Raw genomic sequence first — 20,299 nt, 5'->3', positions numbered from 1 at the left:
ACGTGCACTGACTGTGTTTAAATAGATTTTTTAAGAACACCGAATTAAACATATGTCATGTCGAACACCCTGTCATGTTTTATTTGACTTACACTTCCATGTTTCGATATATCTGTACCCTGTAAGCCTGGTGACATTCAATATGATATGTCATTATTAGTGCCCTGGCTACACAAAGCTATACAATCACAAACGTCATTTGCCTCTAAAAACTTCAAATATGAGAAAATCATTCATTCCAGGAATACCAACGATTACAAGGTGTTATGTGATGAGATTCATCGTGGTAGTACGTCATCATATTAGCAACGCCCCAAAAAGCAAGCCGGGGGGGGGTGTTCGTTACAGTATGTGATGTGGCAAATCATTGCAACCAATGAATGAAATAGTTTCAGTTTTGTACTTTGTATTGGGTTTTTTTGTTTTTTTGTTTGTTTGTTTTGTTTTGTTTTTTTTGCCACATCAACAATCACTTGAGAGATATTTGCATGCAGCTTGGAGGAAACACAGGGCAACAAGCATACAGCACCACAGTACATTCAAGATGACTACACAAGCAGAACAGGATGTATATCCTGTAATAATTAAGAAAATAATAATAAAGAAAAAAAAGTCAGCTTGATAAATTCTAAAATAAAGGATGGCTTTTGTTGTCTCTGAAAGGTGTCTGCAGGTGCAGGAGCCCCATAGGCCTCATTTTAAGGAGGTTAGGTATGCTCTTTGATGAATTATGGGTCAAGATTTTAGAGCCCTGAATGGTATTTTTGAAACACAATAAAAGCTTATCTTTGCATTTCGTACTCATGTCAACAGTGGCTCACAAATCTTATAATAGATTATTGTATAAATTATGCAGCTTGTTTGCTACATGAAAAAGTCATTGTCCTGTCATACATCAGATGTCCGCTAGGTGGTACGCATACACTGGAACAATGACAATACAAAACACTCTCATGGTAACTTATTTGCAAATCTCCTATTCTAATCCTCTCTTTGAATGAGTAAATTCTGTTGTTCTATTGTAGGATTGAAATGCTTTTCATCAAATATTGAATCATTTGCTCATTTGCTTTGTTTGCACTAGGTTTCATTGAACCTAGTGCAAACGTTGACATGTGAGGTGGATGACATGTTGTTGAGCAATCCTTTTGCCCACTGCAGCAGCTGCAGAACACATCTGGATATATCCAAATATTTTGTTGTGGTCTAAATAATTGAGAGACCATGTTTACCATATAGCGTATACCATCGCAACACTATCACATACCTTGCTGAAGTAGAGCTGTCCAGGAGGTCACACAATCACCCTCACTGGAATTTTCTCATGTTATTCAGCTGGAAAATGCCACTCTAATAAATTATGATTAATGAAAAAAAAATAAATCTTCCATTTCTTAAAACAGTTCTCAGTGCTATACTGTACTTAGTAAATCTCCACAGTGCAGAACCGAAGGGTCCCTGGGTGGTGCCTTGGGTCCATCTGCCCCCTAGCTGTGGGCTGAGTTCCCAGCAGTGGGCATGGGCAGGTCCCTGTGCCGATGGTGTCTGTATATGGCAGTCACCATCCTTAAGTTGGTCCCTATCCCTTGATTTCAGCTCGTCTTCTGTGGTTCAATGTGCAGGGTGGGCCAAACTCCAAAAATAAACTGAACAAAGTGAGGATAAGAAAGGACAAACAAATGAAGGAATGAGTGAATAGAATTAAATAAAATCTATGATTTAAACAAAGGATAAAAGCTAGACGTACCTTTACTTTTGGTCTGTACTTGAGGTAGGTTGACCTGATCTGCAGGCTAAAAGAAGATGAACATTAGCTATGAATGCAAACGAACATCTCACCACAAAAAAACACAATGCAGGTGACTCCTGTTACTTGCTTAAGGGAGCTTACCTGGCAAGTATGTGCAGGTAAGATCCAAGGCCTGTGAAGATGTGCCACCAGGCATGGAACTGTGTCGCTACGCCAGCACCGAGGGGAAGCGTTCGTCTACTGGCTCTGAGAAACCATAAAAAGTGTAGACCCAGCAACTTGAATTAATAACAAAACAAAAACTGTTTCTTCAATAGGATGAGATTCTCCAGAAGAGGATGCCACAGTGGAAGAAAAGAGCAAATAGCCTCAAAGATCATCACTTCACAAACATTTGATGTTTCTGCCTGCATTTCCTTGTTTTCTTTATTTTTTTATTTACTTTATTTTATACATAGACAGACATATGTGGGTGTCAACCTTTGGGCAGTGGTGTTTAGCTCCCAGCCAATAACAGCACGAGGTCGAGGCTCTATAAAAAAAGTAGCGACCAGGTTACATTACTGTCTCTGTCTCTTTCCAGTGCTGTGTGTCATGAGCTGCATGACTGTGTGTCTGTTTGACCAGGGGTGGGACTGACGCGCGTGCGCGCGCGCACACACACACACACACACACACTGAGTAGAGAGGCAAACAATGAATAGGATGAAGCGTGCACTTTGGCTGACTTCGGAAATGAGGCACCTTACTGCAGGGTTGTACGGAGGTGTGGCTGTTAAGCTGTGCTTTAGAATGTAACCACCAGATCAATCAGAAAATACCATTTTATCTCTCTGATTCACTGCTTTGGTCTTCCGCTGCCTCTCTTCATTCACTCTTTAGCTTGCTTGACCATCGCTGCTTTCTCCGTCTCACTGAGACTCATGGGGAAGAGGGGCCAACTTTGAATGGTTTGTTTACAGAGAGCAACTGAAAAACACTGCATAGTATGCCTTTAACTATAATACAAAGATTAATAGACATTTATTATTTTTTCAGAACAAATACTCACCTTAATGTGTCACAGAAGATATTGTCGATGTTCCACAGCAGGAACCCTAACATAAAGATTCCAAAGGAGGCATGACTCAGCGGTCTGAGCCATGGGTACACCCTAACATTGAAACAAAACCAACAAAGAAAAGAATATTGATGAACAGACATTCTTTAGGTATGTTAATGTTTTAAATTTTAAAGGTCCTCAAACATACCATCTCACTATGAAGATGGACCGCATCACTAGGCAAGCTACCAGAGCACCATACATGACCTAGGAGACACATTTACTTGTTTAGCTTTGAAAAACAGCAAGGGACTATAGGGCAAGATAAAAAAATCTGGCTTTAACTATTTACAATTCTTCATCAAGTGTTGCAATTGCTGAATTCTGTGCAGCCTAAGCTGCAGACATAGTTGGGCTTTTAAGGAAGCCCAAAAGGTTGGGAACCACTGTGCTAGATTACAGTTAACAAAAATGGGTCTACCTGTTGCTTTGCTAGACTCCACTAACCCTCATAAATGAGGTGAACAAACACATTCAGCACATTGTCTATTTGAAAGAAGTGGAAAACTATTCATACAAAGAAGTCACCATTTGAACCAAACTCTATGTACTTGTTCACTTTGCTCCAACTGGGACAACATTATCAGTGTTGTTATGAACCACCACAGAGCAGTGTGGTCAGTAAACAAAGTCAGCTCCAAAGAGTAAACACAGGCGTCTTTGTCACATTGTCCTTACTGTTGTAAAGCAACACACATCTTAAAAGGTTTATGGAGTTACTGTATATGGTTCGGGTTGAAGTGATTCTTCTGCTTGGCAACACATGTTAACTTTTTGATTCCATAGTTAAGGATTCAGCTCTGAGTGTAGGGCTTAGTATCTGACTTTCTTGAAATACATCTGTATAAACAGCAAAACAACAAACAGTAAAATATTAAATGTCGCATATCTGCTTTGATATGAAATGCTACTTTAAGTTTTACAACCAGCACGCCCCAAACTGAGTGTTGCATGCTGTGTTGGGAAGCCCAATATTTGCACAAGGTGAAAATGATTTAAGGCACACTGAGCTCTAATGGCAAACAATGACCCAGGTGAGCATAATGCAGAGCACTCCCTTACCTGGTGAAAGACTGGCTCCTTCCATTGTAAGTATACCTGCAAAAATACATACAGATACCACTCAAGAAGACATTATGCTATGTTATGCTTCATTTACAACATGGTTCAAGAAAAAGACTACCCTTATAGAGAAAGTGGATACTCACCACAGTGACGGAGACACTGAAGAGTAATAACAATGCAATAGGAAATAAGCTGATGCTGTTCTCTTGTTTGAAGCATTCATATCTGAAAAACAAATGAATGAATGTATCTTACATGTTTAATTTGAATAACCACACGGAAAAGAGAGCAAATAATGAAGGGTTACATGTTGATCCAGGTTCTCAGGATCTCTCCATCCAACATACACCAAATATGTATAGAGACCCCCGCATGCCCCTGCGGGGGCCAGCTGACACGGATACTGTTAGACACATCACTTGTGGTGGCCACCAATTGGCAACACATGGTTATATCAGAACCATGCGTACGTGGCCTCTCCAGTTAACCTGCATTGGAACATGTTTTGGAGCAGCCTGGGGCTGCAGAAACAGTCTCTCCACTCAGAGGACCAGGGTTACATATGTAACCTTTCACTCGCTATCAAGTGTACACATTACACATGACCAACCAAGCTGACCCAGCTGTGCCTGGAGGACCATGAAATGGCAGTAGAGTTTGAATTAGACATTACCACCAGAGCACTCACCCATACAACAGGAACTGTTTACACATATACACTATGTACACACTTAGAACAGGTCTAGAACAGCTGGGCCTGCCAGATGCTAAGGCCAGGTTTAAATGGGTGGAAGGCTACTCAGCTGGTGCTACTCAGTTACATGTCCACTTTTTTAGGGTTGACCAAAAGGCTGCAGCACAAATCTCAGATAATGAAGTGCTTCGCCACAAGGCCCATGAGGTTGCGAGGCCTCATATGGAATGCACATGCACCCCTGCTGATACCGGCTTGTCTGCTCTCTTATTATGCCTGTTAGACTGCATTCAAACTCAATTAGCTAGCATATTCTTAATAGGCAACAGACAAACAGCTGGTCTGATGGTTCTATAGGCACACATACAATGAAAGAACACTGTCAGAAACAGAAAGGGTGCAGTTCAATAGTTTGGCTGGCGTGGAACTCAGACAATACCTTAGGGTGGAATGCAAGATTCTGGCATAAACCCAGCACCAACCCAAAGGAAGCAGCAATGACAGACAACAACAATGCCGACTTGAGAGAAAGCATTTTCCGTTCCTTGTTTTAAGGAACTCAAATGGCTGATGTTGCAAGGCTGACAGCCCCATCTCCAAATCCCATAGAGGGACAGCTGGGAATAATGTTGCAACAACCCTCTGTCAGTTGCAGAGGCCCAACACACGTTGCATTTATAGCTGCCATCACCTCAAAGCTGAGGGATACTTGCCCACTTCCACCTGGATTGCCGCAGCTCCATGCGACCTAGCAAGCATGGCATCCATCACTTTAATATTCCTACTTGGGCAGCTCAGCTTCACTGAAGACTGACCAGGAATGGTCCTCAGAAGATTTAACAAACTGTTTAAGCACCAGTTTCTCGAGATCAGGAAGCACAGAAAAAGGACAGAACTGGCCCATCTCTTCATCATCATCGGAGGGGTCTCAACCTTGCTCAGCTGGCATTTCAATTTCCAATGCTTGAGAACCCAAACTGATATATCAGTGGTGGAGGGGAGGTGACTGCTCCAAAGGCCATTTTCTCTGCATAACAAAATAATGTGAATGCTTATCAAACAGATGTGGGAAATATGTATTTAGAGGCACTATTTATCAGCCGTAAATTCAGCATGCTCACATGGAAGCCCAGAGTGGACCATGGAGGTGTGCCAGTTACTTGTACACACAAACAACCACCAATTGAGAAACAGCCACAGCAAAGGTCCATCTGCCCACATCCTTCAAGATCAGATTCCAAGAGGGACTACAGCTATGTGCGTTAGACAGTGCTGCTGCTGATATACATGACAAGGTATGGAATATAGAAAGAGGAAAGAGATACTCTAGTCCAGGTTAGAATCAATACTTTCATTACATACAGTACACTCTACAGCAACAAGATGATACACACTGTACTTTGAAGTGACTCATTTTCCAGCCATAATCACACTAAATATGCTCTCAGTGACCATGAGACCTCAGTGCTTCAACAGCAATAAATCAAAAAGGTTGACCTACTTACAGACAGTAGACAAAGATGCATGCACTGTAAATCATTGGTAACTCATCCAGTAACTGCAAATGAAAATAAAGAGAAAACACATAACACAGTCATCAGTAAAGGATTACATTGTTGCAGCATAACTTAACATTGAATTAGGCAGCAAAAGTTTGACCTCACATTTCCATTACAAATATTTTCCTTGGAAAGAATGAGTCTGATTCAAGCAGTTTCATCAAGAATGATTCTGTACATACTTTTTGCTGACATATAAAGATTTCAATATAACACTGTAGCCCACCTGCATCTCATATAGCAGCGTCATGTGGAAGCACCAGGAACCAACACCAACAGCTGCGTGGCACACAGATAACCACATAAAACATTAATCTGAAAGTCAGGTCATTCTCACATGTACGCAATAAGATTAATAGCATCAGTAGTAAATGCTGTATAACAGGAAAGGTCGTTCATATATACGATATGTAAACAAGCACAGAGTTTGCTTTAGTATCATCACTAATGTAGAGCCAGGTAATTTGTGGTTACAACAGACTAACCTGCCAGTCCGAGGAAAGAGCAGACGTAGCGAAACTCGAGCCCATCACGAAACGTCTGGATGGCCCCACAAATGGGAGGAAGAATCATAATCAGGTTGCTGATAGTGTTCCCTGTTCAAAAAGACAACAGAGACAAATTAGAGCCAGCATGATCTGTGCGATATTTGAACACCTCTGAGATTGGATAACATGACAGCAGTGAGAGTTCAGAGGGACAGCCTCGGTTACATCTTGTGATCATTATAACAACAGCATGAATGATATCTTATTACAGAAACTTGATCTCTGCACTAGGAGTTCGTGCACATACTTCTGCTGCTATGGTTGCTGCCACCATACACACATTTTCGAGTTTAATACTTGAAATACTTGAATTATTGTACATCAGTCACTTTAAACTACATAATACATACAGTAGTATTTGGGTTTTAATTACAGTTAGAGGTAATGGGTAAATGTGCTGATAGTAAACAATGGGTGGACTTCAGTGCCACTTTTTTGTTGTTGTTAGGGCTGCAAATAATCAAATGATACAAAATCATAATAATTATTAGTTGCAGCCCTAATTATTTTACAATGTGTTGGTGCACTATTTTGTTTGTACTGTTGTCATTTTCCAGGACATTTTCCAGGACCTTACTGTGCACTACTCTTTTCATAACCAGCATGGCATGCCATTTTCCCTTTATCTACCTGTCCGATAAAAGCCAAGGCGTTTCCAAAGTCCTTAGAGTAATCATTTCAAAAATGCATGGACTTTGGTTGATGTTAATAAAAGCGCACACGCCAAGAATATACAGCAAGTGCAAACATCTGAATGTGATGAAACAACTGTCCGATTCTTCATGACCTCCCACTGTATCCGCCTTCAACCTTCACTGTGTGCTGATATCTTTAAAAGAGAGGTCACGCACAAAAGCACACATGAAACCAGGATTAAAATCACGCTGGTGTCTCTTTTCTATGTGAACACCACCATATTCTGTAACATTCTGGATTTGTGTCATGTTGTTTCCTGTTTTATTTTGTAATGTTAACCTCTTGTGTCATTTCAGTTTCCTGTGTTTTCCCGCCTTTCATCATCCACACCTGCGGCCACTCACTCACCTGCCCCTGATTATTACCTTCCCTGTGTATATATGTCCACCAGCTCCTCATGGCTTTGCCAGATTGTCTTTGTTCTCTATGACCTAAGATCTAGCATTAGCTGTGCGCTTCCTAGTGTTATCTAACCTTGCCTGTTCATTTTCTTATTTCAAGGATTGGCTTTTTCCCTGTCTGTTTTTGTTAGCCTTTTTTTTGGATTCCTGGTTTTCCTTTTGCCTTATTTTGGATTCACATAAAGACAGTGATTTTTGTTCAACCCCACTCTGTCTCCAGAGTTCTTTTTGTTTCTCTGCATCTGAGTCCCAGTTTCTCCAGAGTTGTTACAGTACCATCTGGCCATGTCAGACTCAGCAGAGAACGATGCCCTCCGTTCTGCTCTACACTCTCAAGAGCAGTGGCTGCAAGACCATGATCAGACGTTGAAGAGGTTGGTCGGAGGTGTTCGAGAGCTCCATGAGCGCCAAGATTACTTCCAGAATGTCATGAAGGAGCAGCTACATGCTCTTACAGCCCAGACTCAGCGGTGTTTGATGCTCCTTGACAACCAAGCTCCGGTGGTGGCTGCCTCAACCCCTCTTGCAGGCAGCAACACCTGATACCCAGCCTGCACTCCGCCACGAGCCGCGTGCTTCGCCCATTGAGAGGTATGATGGGGATCCTGAGACTTGCTGTTCTTTTCTGACTCTCTGCACCCTAACCTTTGGCCTCCAGCCATCCTCATTTCTCACAGAACATTCCCGTGTTGCCTTTATCATCACTAACCTCACTGGGAGGGCACGAGAGTGGGCTACAGCTGAGTGGGATAGACAGTCGCCAGTATGCCATTCTGAGAAGGCTTTTTCTGATGCCTTAAGAAGAGTTTTTGGACGTTGTACCCCTAGTCGGGAGGCAGCCCGGGGTTTGTTGGTGCTTAAACAGGGAAACAGCCGTGTGGCTGACCATGCCATTCGTTTTCGGACTCTGGCTGCGGACAGTGAATGGAACCCTCAGTCCCTGTCCGATACATTCCTGCATAGCCTTTCTGATGATATTAAAGATCATCTTGCTCCCCTTGATTTACCCTCTGACTTTGATGCTCTGGTTGCATTAGCTATCAAGGTTGATAATCGCCTTTTTGAAAGAAGGAAGGAGAAGAGTCGAGCTGAGAGGAGAACTCCAGCCCACTGGGGGCAGTCTACTTCCTGGTCTCCAACTAAACGTCATCCCAGCTGTCCTGGGGGCTCCAATGGGGAGATTACAGCACCCCTTGGAGAGAAGGAGGAACCTATGCAGGTGGGCCGAACTCAGCTCTCTCCAGAGGAGCGACAGCGCCGCCTTAGGGAGGGAAGGTGCATCTACTGTGGTCTCCTAGGCCATTTCCTGGGAGCATGCCCAGTAAAAGGCCGTGCTCATCAGTGAATGGAGGGTTACTGGTGAGCAGAACTTGTTCTACAAGACCCTCCCATGCACTCACCCAGGCTCACATTTCCTCTCCTTTGGCTTCCTTGGACTTGGCTGCTTTTGTGGACTCTGGAGCTGATGAAGACTTCATGGATCAAGGCCTCACTCGTCTGCTCCAGCTGCAACTCGAGCCTCTCCCTTCTCCCCTGGTGGCCCATGCCTTAGATGGTCGTCTCCTCTGCCATGTGTCTCTCCGGACCCCTGCTCTCACTCTCCTCATGTCAGGTAACCATTCAGAGACTATTTCCTTCTACATTATTGACTCTCCTGAACTTCCTCTCATTCTTGGTTTCCCCTGGCTAACTAAGCATAACCCATATTTAGACTGGGCTACTGGCACTATCTTGGGCTGGAGTAAACAATGTCGTTCATCTTGTCTCCTATCTGCTGATTCCCCCAAGCCTGTTGACTCCTCCTCAGAGTTCCCTGATCTGTCTGGCATTCCCTCTGCTTACATGGATTTGAAGGAGGTTTTCAACAAGGCCCGTGCTACATCTCTGCCACCTCACAGACCATTTGACTGTGCCATTGATCTCCTCCCTGGGACTTTCCCCCCTAAAGGCTGCCTCTGCTCCTTGTCAGCCCCTGAGAGGGAAGCCATGAATGAATACATCCAGAGCTCCTTAGCTGCTGGAATTATCCGCCCCTCTTCATCTCCTGCTGGTGCTGGATTTTTTTTTTGTGGATAAGAAGGACAAGACTCTGCAACCATGCATCGACTACAGGGGCCTGAACAACATCACCATTAAGAACAGGTACCCCCTCCCTCTTATGTCATCTGCCTTTGAGCTGTTGCAGGGAGCCACCATTTTCACTAAACTGGATCTCAGAAATGCATACCATCTTGTTCGTATTAGGGAGGGGGATGAGTGGAAGACGGCCTTCGACACCCCTAGTGGCCATTATGAGTACCTGGTGATGCCTTTTGGACTTTGTAATGCCCCAGCAGTTTTTCAGTCTCTGGTCAATGAGGTTCTTCGTGATATGCTTAACCACTTTGTCTTTGTCTACCTGGACGATATTCAGATTTTTTTCTAAAAGTGAAGATGAGCATGTGCAGCATGTCCGGCAGGTACTTCAGCGGCTGTTGGAGAACCAGCTTTTCGTCAAGGCGGAGAAGTGTGAATTTCACCAGCAGTCAGTCTCTTTCCTGGGGTTCATTGTGTCACCTGGAAGCATCCAAATGGATCCTGCCAAGGTTAGTGCAACAACAAAAACAACTGTTTTTGTTGTTGACGTGCTGAGGTAAGCGTATCGTCTCACTTCCTGTTTCTGGTTGCTGCCTTACGAGTAGTGTGCGTTTGTCGCTCTTGTTCCTCTGAGTGTAATTTGCTCTGTGTTTTGTTACAGCGGCCTTTTATCCACGCTCTAGAGTAACATTAGTTCTGCTCAAGCACCCATAAGTCTGTTTATTTAGCGACCATCGATTTTATTTGTCTACACGCTTGTCTGCTCTGCTAGCTATACCAACTTAGCCTAGCAGCTAGCGATGGCTTCTCTCTGTCCCTCTCCAGCTCTCTCCTGCTTGGTGTGTCACATGTTTAGCTACTCCTCTGCCTCCTTTAGTGATACTGGTACGTGTAATAAATGTAGTTTATTTGGTGAGTTGGAGGCGAGGCTTAGTGAATTGGAAGCTCGGCTCTGCACCATGGAAACAAAACCATTAGCTATAGTTAGCCAGGTCCCCGTAGTCGGTGCGGACAGACCAAGTGCAGCTCCGGCTAGCCGTCCCTCGACAGCTCCCAAGCAGCCGGGAAACCAGGGAGGCTGGGTGACTGTTCGAAGGAAGCATAGTCCCAAGCTGAAGCCCACAGGTCACCACCAACCGCTTCATGTTTCTAACAGGTTCTCCCCACTCGGCGACACACCCGCTGAGAAACCAACTCTGATTATTGGCAGCTCCATTTTGAGAAATGTGAAGTTAGCGACACCAGCGACCATAGTCAAATGCCTGCCGGGGGCCAGAGCGGGCGACGTCGAATCAAATTTGAAACTGCTGGCTAAGGATAAGCGTAAATACCGTAAGATTGTTATTCACGTCGGCGGTAATGACACCCGGTTACGCCAATCGGAGGTCACTAAAATTAATGTGGAATCGGTGTGTACATATGCTAAAACGATGTCGGACTCCGTAGTTTTCTCTGGACCCCTGCCAAATCTGACCAGTGATGATATGTTTAGCCGCATGTCATCGTTCAATCGCTGGCTGTCGAGGTGGTGTCCAGCAAACGGTGTGGGCTTCATTGATAATTGGCAGACTTTCTGGGGAAGACCTGGTCTGATTAGGAGAGACGGCATCCATCCCACTTTGGAGGGAGCAGCTCTCATCTCTAGAAATCTGACCGATTTTATTTATGAACCTAACCCCTGACAACTCAGAGTTGAGACCAGGAGGCAGAGCTGCAGTCCTACACGCTTCTCTGCGCCTCCATTAGAGCAGTTACCCAGCCAACACTCCATAGAGACTGTGTCTGCCCCCCGACCATGTAAACTAAGTAAACCAAAAGTACAGAGAAGAGGAGTTAAACATAAGAATCTAATCAAAATTAGAACAACCTCTGCAATAGTACAACAAGATAGGAGAATTAAATGTGGACTCCTTAACATCAGATCTCTGTCCTCTAAAGCTGTTCTAGTAAATGAGTTAATATCAGACCATAATGTTGATTTATTTTGTCTGACTGAAACCTGGCTGTGTCCTGAAGAGTATGTGAGCCTAAATGAAGCTACTCCTCCGAGCCATATTAATACCCACATTCCTCGAGGCAGCGGCAGAGGAGGTGGAGTTGCAGCCATTTTTGACTCAAGCCTTTTGATCAACCCTAAACCTAAACTCGACTATAACTCATTTGAAAGCCTTGTTCTCACTCTTTCTCATGAGAAATGGAAAACAGTACAGCCACTTTTATTTGTTGTAGTATACCGCTCTCCTGGTCCTTACTCCGAATTTATAGCTGAGTTCTCGGAGTTTCTATCAAGTTTAGTTCTTGAAGCAGATAAAGTAATTATTGTAGGTGACTTTAATGTACATGTCGACGCTGATAATGACAGCCTTAGCACTGCGTTTATCTCAGTATTAGACTCAGTTGGCTTCTGCCAGAATGTACATGAACCGACTCACTGTTTTAACCACACCCTCGACCTTGTTCTGACATATGGCACTGAAATCGAAGACTTAATAGTCTCCTCACAGAATCCTCTTTTATCAGACCATCATTTAATAACTTTCGAATTCATATTACCAGACTACCAGCCAGTAGGCAAAAATTCTTATACCAGACTCCTGTCTGATAGTGCTGTAGCTAAATTTAAGGATATGATCCCATCAGTATTTAATTCAATGCCATGTCTCAATACAACAGAGGAGTCTTATGCTAACGTTAGTCCCTCCCAGATTGACTTCCTGGTTGATAGTGCTACAGGATCGTTGCGTATGACACTTGACTCTGTTGCTCCCCTAAAAAAGAAGAAAATTAAACAGAGGAGGTTAGCTCCATGGTATACTCCTCAAACCCGCAAATTAAAGCAAACTTCACGGAAAATAGAAAGGAAATGGTGTTCTACCAATTTGGAAGAATTTTGGTCCGCCTGGCAAGACAGTCTTAAAATATACAGGAAAGCCCTCCGCAGTGCCAGGGCAGCCTATTACTCTGCACTAATAGAGGAAAATAAGAACAATCCCAGGTTTCTCTTCAGCACTGTAGCCAGGCTGACAGAGAGCCATAATTCTATTGAACCATGTATTCCTTTAGCTCTGAACAGTAATGACTTCATGAGCTTCTTTAATGATAAAATTCTAACTATTAGAGACAGAATTCATCGACTCCTGCTGTTAACAGGTACTGTTTTGTCTTCAAATGCAGAAATCGTAGAAACTGTTACTCAGTCTGTCGCAGTTTTAGACTGTTTTACTCCTGTTGACCTTCACCAACTAATTTCAATAATTTCATCATCAAAATCATCTACCTGTATTTTAGATCCTATCCCGACTAAGCTGTTTAAAGAAGTATTACCTCTAATTGACTCTTCAGTTTTAGACATGATCAATCTCTCTTTATCAACAGGCTACGTACCACAGTCCTTTAAAGTAGCTGTGATAAAACCGCTACTGAAAAAGCCTACTCTTGATCCAGGGGTTTTAGCCAACTATAGACCAATATCCAACCTTCCCTTTCTCTCAAAAACTCTTGAGAAAGCAGTTGCCAATCAGCTGTGCGACTTTCTAAACAATAATAGTTTATTCGAGGATTTCCAGTCAGGATTTAGAGTGCATCATAGCACAGAGACAGCACTGGTTAAAGTTACAAATGACCTTCTAATTGCATCTGATAAAGGATTTGTCTCTGTACTAGTCTTATTGGATCTTAGTGCTGCATTTGACACCATTGACCATGGCATCCTATTGCAGACACTGGAACATTTCATTGGCATTAAGGGAACTGCGCTAAGCTGGTTTAAATCCTACCTGTCAGATCGCTCTCAGTTTGTACGCGTTAATGACGACTCCTCTGTGCTCACTAAAGTCAGCTATGGAGTTCCGCAGGGTTCTGTGCTTGGACCAATTCTATTCACCTTATATATGCTTCCTTTAGGTAAGATTATCAGGAAGCACTCAATAAATTTTCATTGCTATGCAGATGATACCCAGCTATATTTATCAATGAAACCGGAAGAAACCAGTCAGTTAACTAGACTACAAGCAAGTCTTCATGACATAAAGACCTGGATGACCTGCAATTTTCTGATGCTAAACTCGGACAAAACTGAAGTTATAGTAGTAGGCCCTAAACATCTTAGAAAGTCACTTTCTGATGACATAGCAGCTATGGATGGCATTGTGCTGGCCTCCAGCACCACTGTAAAGAATCTGGGAGTCATCTTTGACCAAGACATGTCCTTTCACTCCCATGTAAAACAAATTTCAAGGACTGCCTTTTTTCACCTTCGTAATATCACAAAAATCAGGCATATTTTGTCTCAAAATGATGCAGAAAAACTAGTCCATGCATTCGTAACTTCCAGGCTGGATTATTGCAATTCTTTACTATCAGGCTGCCCAAATTCGTTGCTGAATATTCTCCAGTTGCTCCAGAACGCTGCAGCACATGTTCTGACAAAAACCAGGAAGCGAGATCATATTTCTCCAATACTCGCCACTTTGTACTGGCTCCCTGTAAAGTTTAGAATAGAGTTTAAAATTCTCCTCCTTACTTACAAAGCCATAAATGGCCAGGCACCTTCTTATCTTAAAGAGCTCATAGTACCTTATTGCCCTACTCGAACACTGCGTTCCCAGAATGCAGGTCTACTTATGGTTCCTAAAGTCTCAAAAAGCAGAACAGGAGTCAGAGCATTTAGCTATCAAGCTCCTCTCCTGTGGAACCATCTTCCAGTCTTTGTCCGGGAGGCAGACACTGTCTCTACATTTAAGAGTAGGCTTAAAACTTTCCTTTTTGATAAAGCTTATAGTTAGGGCTGGCTCAGGCTTTTCCTGGACCAGCCCCTAGTTATGCTGCTATAGGATTAGACTGTCGGGGGACATCCAAAGATACACCGAGCTCCTCTGTCCTTCTGTCCCTCTCCATCCGCACGCTCTCATGTCCTACCACGACGTGTTACTAACTTAGCTCCTTCCCCGGAGTCTCTGTGCTTTGTCGTCTTGCAGGTTCCCATGGACAGTGGCTGAATCTGGATTGTGGATTTCAGCTGCATCTCCTGCCTTGGCCCTGCCTGACATCCACTGCAACTGCTACTGCTGTTATTACATCCACTGTCACTGTTACTGTGACTGCATGTCTGTCTCTCTGTCTCTCTCTCTCTCTCTCTCTCTCTCTCTGACTGCATTTCTGTCTGTCTGTCTGTGTCTCACTCTCCCTCTCTTGCTCTTCCTCTCTCACCCAACCGGTCGAGGCAGATGGCCGCCCACCCAGAGTCTGGTTCTGCTCGAGGTTTCTGCCTGTTAAAAGGAAGTTTTTCCTCGCCACTGTCGCCAAGTGCTTGCTCATGGGGGAATTGTTGGTTTCTTTGTAGATAAAAGAGCTTGGTCCGTACCAGCTCTATATGGAAAGTGTCCTGAGACAACTTCTGTTGTGATTTGGCGCTATACAAATAAAATTGAATTGAATTGAATTGACTGGCCAATACCCTCTGACCGCAAGCAGTTGCAGAGATTTTTGGGGTTCGCTAACTTTTACAGAAGTTTTATCAGGAACTATAGCTCCATAGCAGCCCCCTTACATGCTCTCACTTCTCCTGGTTCTAAGTTTCTGTGGAACACTCAAGCAGAGGAGGCCTTCAGTACCCTGAAGCACCGGTTCACCTCCTCACCCATCCTCTCCATGCCAGACCCCAAACTTCAATTCATCATTGAGGTTGATGCCTCAGATGTGGGGGTGGGGGCAGTGCTTTCTCAACGCTCTCTCAAAGACAATAAGGTTCACCCATGTGCTTTCTTTTCCAGAAAGTTGTCCAAAGCAGAGAGAAACTATGATGTGGGTAACCGGGAGTTGTTGGCTGTTAAGCTGGCTTTGGAGGAGTGGAGACACTGGCTGGAAGGGGCTGAACTGCCATTCCTAGTGTGGACGGACCATAAAAATCTAGAATACATCAGAACAGCCAGGAGGTTGAACTCACGTCAAGCCAGGTGGGCTCTCTTTTTTTTAACCGTTTCAACTTCACCCTGTCTTATCGCCCTGGCTCCAGGAACACCAAACCAGATGCACTCTCCCGCCAGTTTGAACCCGATGACTTTCTGAGAGCCCCCTCAACAATCTTGCCTGCTGCTCGTGTGATTGGAGCTGTGACTTGGGACATTGAGAGTGAGGTGAGACAAGCACTGGGGGGGGGATCAAATGCCCGATGGGTGTCCTCAGAACCTTCTCTTCGTCCCGATCCCGCTTCGTCCACGGGTGCTGCAGTGGGGTCATACCTCCAGGGTGAGCTGCCATCCAGGAGTAAGGCGGACAGTGAGTTTGCTGAAGCAGCGGTTTTGGTGGCCTTCTTTAGCGGAAGATGTGGGGGAATTTGTGTCTGCCTGTCCTGTTTGTGCTCAGAATAAGACATCTCGACAACGACCGCAGGGCCTGCTTCATCCTCTCCCTGTACCACGACGACCCTGGTCCCACATATCTGTGGACTTTGTCACGGGGTTACCCTCTTCTGAAGGTAACACTGTTATACTCACCATTATCGACCGCTTTTCTAAGATGGCACGCTTTGTTCCTTTGGCCAAACTTCCCTCTGCCAAGGAGATGGCAGAGGCCATGTTGTCTCATGTTTTTCGTCTGCATGGCCTGCCACAGGATGTCGTTTCTGATAGGGGGCCTCAGTTTGTTTCCCGGTTCTGGAAGGAGTTCTGCCGATTGATTGGTGCCTCTGTCAGCCTCTCCTCTGGCTTCCACCCCCAGTGGACAGAACGTTATAATCAGGAACTGGAGACAGGTCTAAGATGCCTAGTCGCCCAGAATCCATCCCGGTGGAATGAACAGTTGGTATGGATTGAATATGTACACAACTCACTTCCCGTCTCTGCCACTGGTCTGTCTCCCTTTCATTGTGTTTATGGGTACCAGCCACCACTGTTTCCTGACCAAGAAGGTGAGGTTGCTGTGCCATCTGCTCAGGCCCTGGTTCGTCGTTGTCAGGTCACCTGGAGAAGGGCTCGGGCAGCCCTTCTTTGGGCCTCCCGACGCTGCAAGAGGGAGCGACGCACTCCAGCGCCTCGTTACCGTGTGGGACAGAAGGTTTGGTTTTCTACTCAGGATCTGCCTCTCCGTGTGGAGAGTCGGAAGATGGCTCCCAGGTTTGTTGGACCCTTCCCCATCTCCAAAATCCATTAATCCTGTGGCTGTGCAATTACGTCTTCCCAGGACCATGAAGGTTCATCCCACCTTTCACATCTCCAAGATCAAACCGGTGAAGATGAGTCCATTGGTTCCCGCCTCCAAGCCCCCTCCACCCGCCCGGGTCATCGATGGAGGGCCTGCCTTTACTGTGAAGCGCCTGCTGACTGTCCGACGCAGAGGTAGAGGACGCCAATACCTGATGGATTGGGAGGGATATGGTCCTGAGGAGAGGTCCTGGGTTCCCTCAAGGGACATCCTGGATAAATCCCTCATAAGGGATTTTTATCAGCGTCTTACAGACCAGTCTGGGACGTCTGGAGTCGTCCGTTAAAGGGGGGGGTACTGTAACATTCTGGATTTGTGTCATGTTGTTTCCTGTTTTATTTTGTAATGTTAACCTCTTGTGTCATTTCAGTTTCCTGTGTTTTCCCACCTTTCATCATCCACACCTGCGGCCACTCACTCACCTGCCCCTGATTATTACCTTCCCTGTGTATATATGTCCACCAGCTCCTCATGGCTTTGCCAGATTGTCTTTGTTCTCTATGACCTAAGATCTAGCATTAGCTGTGCGCTTCCTAGTGTTATCTAACCTTGCCTGTTCATTTTCTTATTTCAAGGATTGGCTTTTTCCCTGTCTGTTTTTGTTAGCCTTTTTTGGGGGATTCCTGGTTTTCCTCTTGCCTTATTTTGGATTCACATAAAGACAGTGATTTTTGTTCAACCCCACTGTCTCCAGAGTTCTTTTTGTTTCTCTGCATCTGAGTCCCAGTTTCTCCAGAGTTGTTACACATTCCACCCATTGTAACCTGAATCACCATTTCAATGCCAAACAATTCTTCTGCAGCTGAAAACAACTATCTTGCTCGGCCAGCGTGTGTCATTTGTGCAACAAGAGCTTCAACCATCAGTACCCTTGATATGATGCATTCACACCAGTGCCAGTGTTCAGAAACATTTGAATGAAATGAATGGATACAGTATGCTGAATCCAGATAGGCCTAAAACATGCACTCCACAACTAATTCTTGGAGTAGCCTAGGACTTATAAAATGAAGAGTATATCACTACTAAGGCAGTAATCTAACTAAACTCTGACCTGCTGGGCTTGAGTATACCTTGGACTGACTGTTGCATAACTTCATACTGAGCACCACTGACAACACCACCACTGACAACAGACAGAGGGTCCCAACACTGAAATTTGTAAAGAGTCTATCTTCAATTCTATGATGAATCTAAAAGGAATGTGTATGTTATACTGTATGAATGGCAGCTTAAACAGGACTGCGAGGACAGATGTTTTTTGTATACATAGCCTAGTCCACATCTGAGAGCTTAAATTAATAATGAGTAATGAATAACAATAATGACTAACTTTAAAATATTATTTTCAATGGGAGTGTTTGTCGAATGTAGTTTGACAAAACAATTTCAAGGAAGCATGTCTCACTGCATCAACGCTGCCTTCTGTCATTTCTGTATCAGTAGTGGAGATGCTTTTTGCACAGTTTGCCACCAACAACGTTCATATCTGAGATAATGGTTCCTGAGAAACCAGTTTTTATCGATAGACAAAACAATGAGGCGCCCCGATAGTATGGAAGAAATGTTTTATCAAGTTTTAAACGCTGGCTGTGACGGACTAATGCACCCCGGGTAAACGTTCAAGTTCCAGTGACGACGTCAAATGAGTGATCGTTGTAATAACGTAAGCTAACAGTGTGCTGCTGCAGGCTGAGAATAAGAGCCTACAGTGAAGCTCTATGAAAAACAGCTCGACTCACAGCAGGTTGACTCGCCGTGTCGGCGGACAGCGTATCTTTTTCCTCATTACAGCTCCAGCTACTTTAATGCCGTATGAGCTAACATTTAGCTTCTACTACGCGACCGAGAATTCAAGCTGAGCTAACACGATAACAGAAACCCAATTAAATTGTTATTACAGCAGCTAGTCGTACTTCGTGTTTACGTTATTGAGGGACGACTGTACGTACACAGAATGACTGTCCTCCTAAGGAGTCCAAAAACGAACCACAGACTCACCGTTAGCATAAACCATGCAGTTAAATTTTACTCACAAAATTCCGCGATGTAAGAAGAGACGACATAGTTTTCTTCACACCAGTCCAGTGTTGAGGTCGGCCGCCCCCAGTATCCCTGCTTGTCTATCGTGGGAGCCATGATGGAAGAGGAGGAGGCTGTGGGTGCTAACGGGTTTATAGTCCCATCACAGCACGAGCTCGGCTCTAGCCCTCCTCATCGCGCGAGCCACGGAACAAAGTTCAGCACAGTAAACTACAGGAACCTACGACTGCGCGCGCCATGTGAACAAAAGGCATTTGCTCCATATGAGTGGAGTGTAACTCTGGATCAATTTCGAGGGTTTCAATTGATTACCTCTTCAAATAAACCATGTGCACTGACTGTGTATAATAGATTTTTTTAAGAACACCGAATTAAACATATGTCATTTCAAACACCCTTTCATGTTTTATTTGACTTACACTTCTGTTGCGGATAACATCTTGTTTGAACACTCTAACATCTTGTTTTGTACTCTGGCATACGACAACATCTTGTCACTGTGATAAGAGGGCCTGACTCTTAGCCCTGAGTCATAAATTTCATATCCCCAGAGACAATCAGTAGTGGCAAACAAGATGTCCATGGCACCTCTACTCCTTATTTACGATGTCTGCAATATTATCCTCACGTCGGACACAACACACATACACACATATGTTTTACTTATCACATGTTTAGTGGTTAGAACTTGAAGATGTCTAGAATGTCCTGAACTGATTAATGTACTGGGCTGGCATTCGTTACAGTATGTGATTTGGCAAATCATTGCAACCAATGACTGAAATAGTTTCAGTTTTGTACTTTGTATTGTTTTTTTGTTTTTGTTTTTGTTTGTTTTTTGTTTTGTTTTGTTTTTTTGCCACATCAACAATCACTTGAGAGATATTTGCATGCAGCTTGGAGGAAACACAGGGCAACAAGCATACAGCACCACAGTACATTCAAGATGACTACACAAGCAGAACAGGATGTATATCCTGTAATAATTCAAGAAAAAAAAAGTCAGCTTGATAAATTCTAAAATAAAGGATGGCTTTTGCTGTCTCTGAAAGGTGTCTGCAGGTGCAGGAGCCCCATAGGCCTCATTTTAAGGAGGTTAGGTATGCTCTTTGATGAATTATGGGTCAAGATTTTAGAGCCCTGAATGGTATTTTTGAAACACAAT

General features: G+C 44.1%; 1 protein-coding gene across 1 annotated transcript; it reads right to left on the bottom strand.

Moving 5' to 3' along the window:
* Positions 1-13: 13 nt before the first annotated feature.
* Positions 14-19,321, bottom strand: LOC139344739 (alkaline ceramidase 3-like). The gene is made up of 11 exons (XM_070983103.1): positions 19,128-19,321; positions 6,656-6,766; positions 6,397-6,449; positions 6,117-6,169; positions 4,061-4,142; positions 3,915-3,950; positions 3,001-3,059; positions 2,802-2,903; positions 1,892-1,996; positions 1,748-1,793; positions 14-1,646 (listed from the first exon to the last, which is right to left on the bottom strand). Exons 1-11 carry the CDS (start codon positions 19,228-19,230, stop codon positions 1,593-1,595), a joined length of 804 nt encoding a protein of 267 aa, XP_070839204.1. The 5' UTR covers positions 19,231-19,321; the 3' UTR covers positions 14-1,592.
* Positions 19,322-20,299: the final 978 nt, after the last annotated feature.

Source organism: Chaetodon trifascialis, chromosome 16 (assembly GCF_039877785.1).
Source record: "Chaetodon trifascialis isolate fChaTrf1 chromosome 16, fChaTrf1.hap1, whole genome shotgun sequence".
Taxonomy (NCBI): Eukaryota; Metazoa; Chordata; class Actinopteri; order Chaetodontiformes; family Chaetodontidae; genus Chaetodon; species Chaetodon trifascialis.
The sequence above is the reverse complement of the archived record's forward strand: the minus strand, read 5'-3'. Positions and strand labels throughout refer to the sequence as shown.

What these genes read in the sequence shown, in the direction of transcription:
- LOC139344739 (XM_070983103.1), bottom strand. Translation starts at nt 19,230, where the DNA reads ATGGCTCCCACGATAGACAAGCAGGGATACTGGGGGCGGCCGACCTCA. An exon ending in AGGAGCCAGTCTTTCACCAG is followed by an intron (nt 3,060 to 3,914) that starts GTAAGGGAGTGC and finishes TGTGTCTCCTAG; the next exon opens with GTCATGTATGGTGCTCTGGT. An exon ending in AGTACAGACCAAAAGTAAAG is followed by an intron (nt 1,647 to 1,747) that starts GTACGTCTAGCT and finishes CACTTTGTTCAG; the next exon opens with TTTATTTTTGGAGTTTGGCC.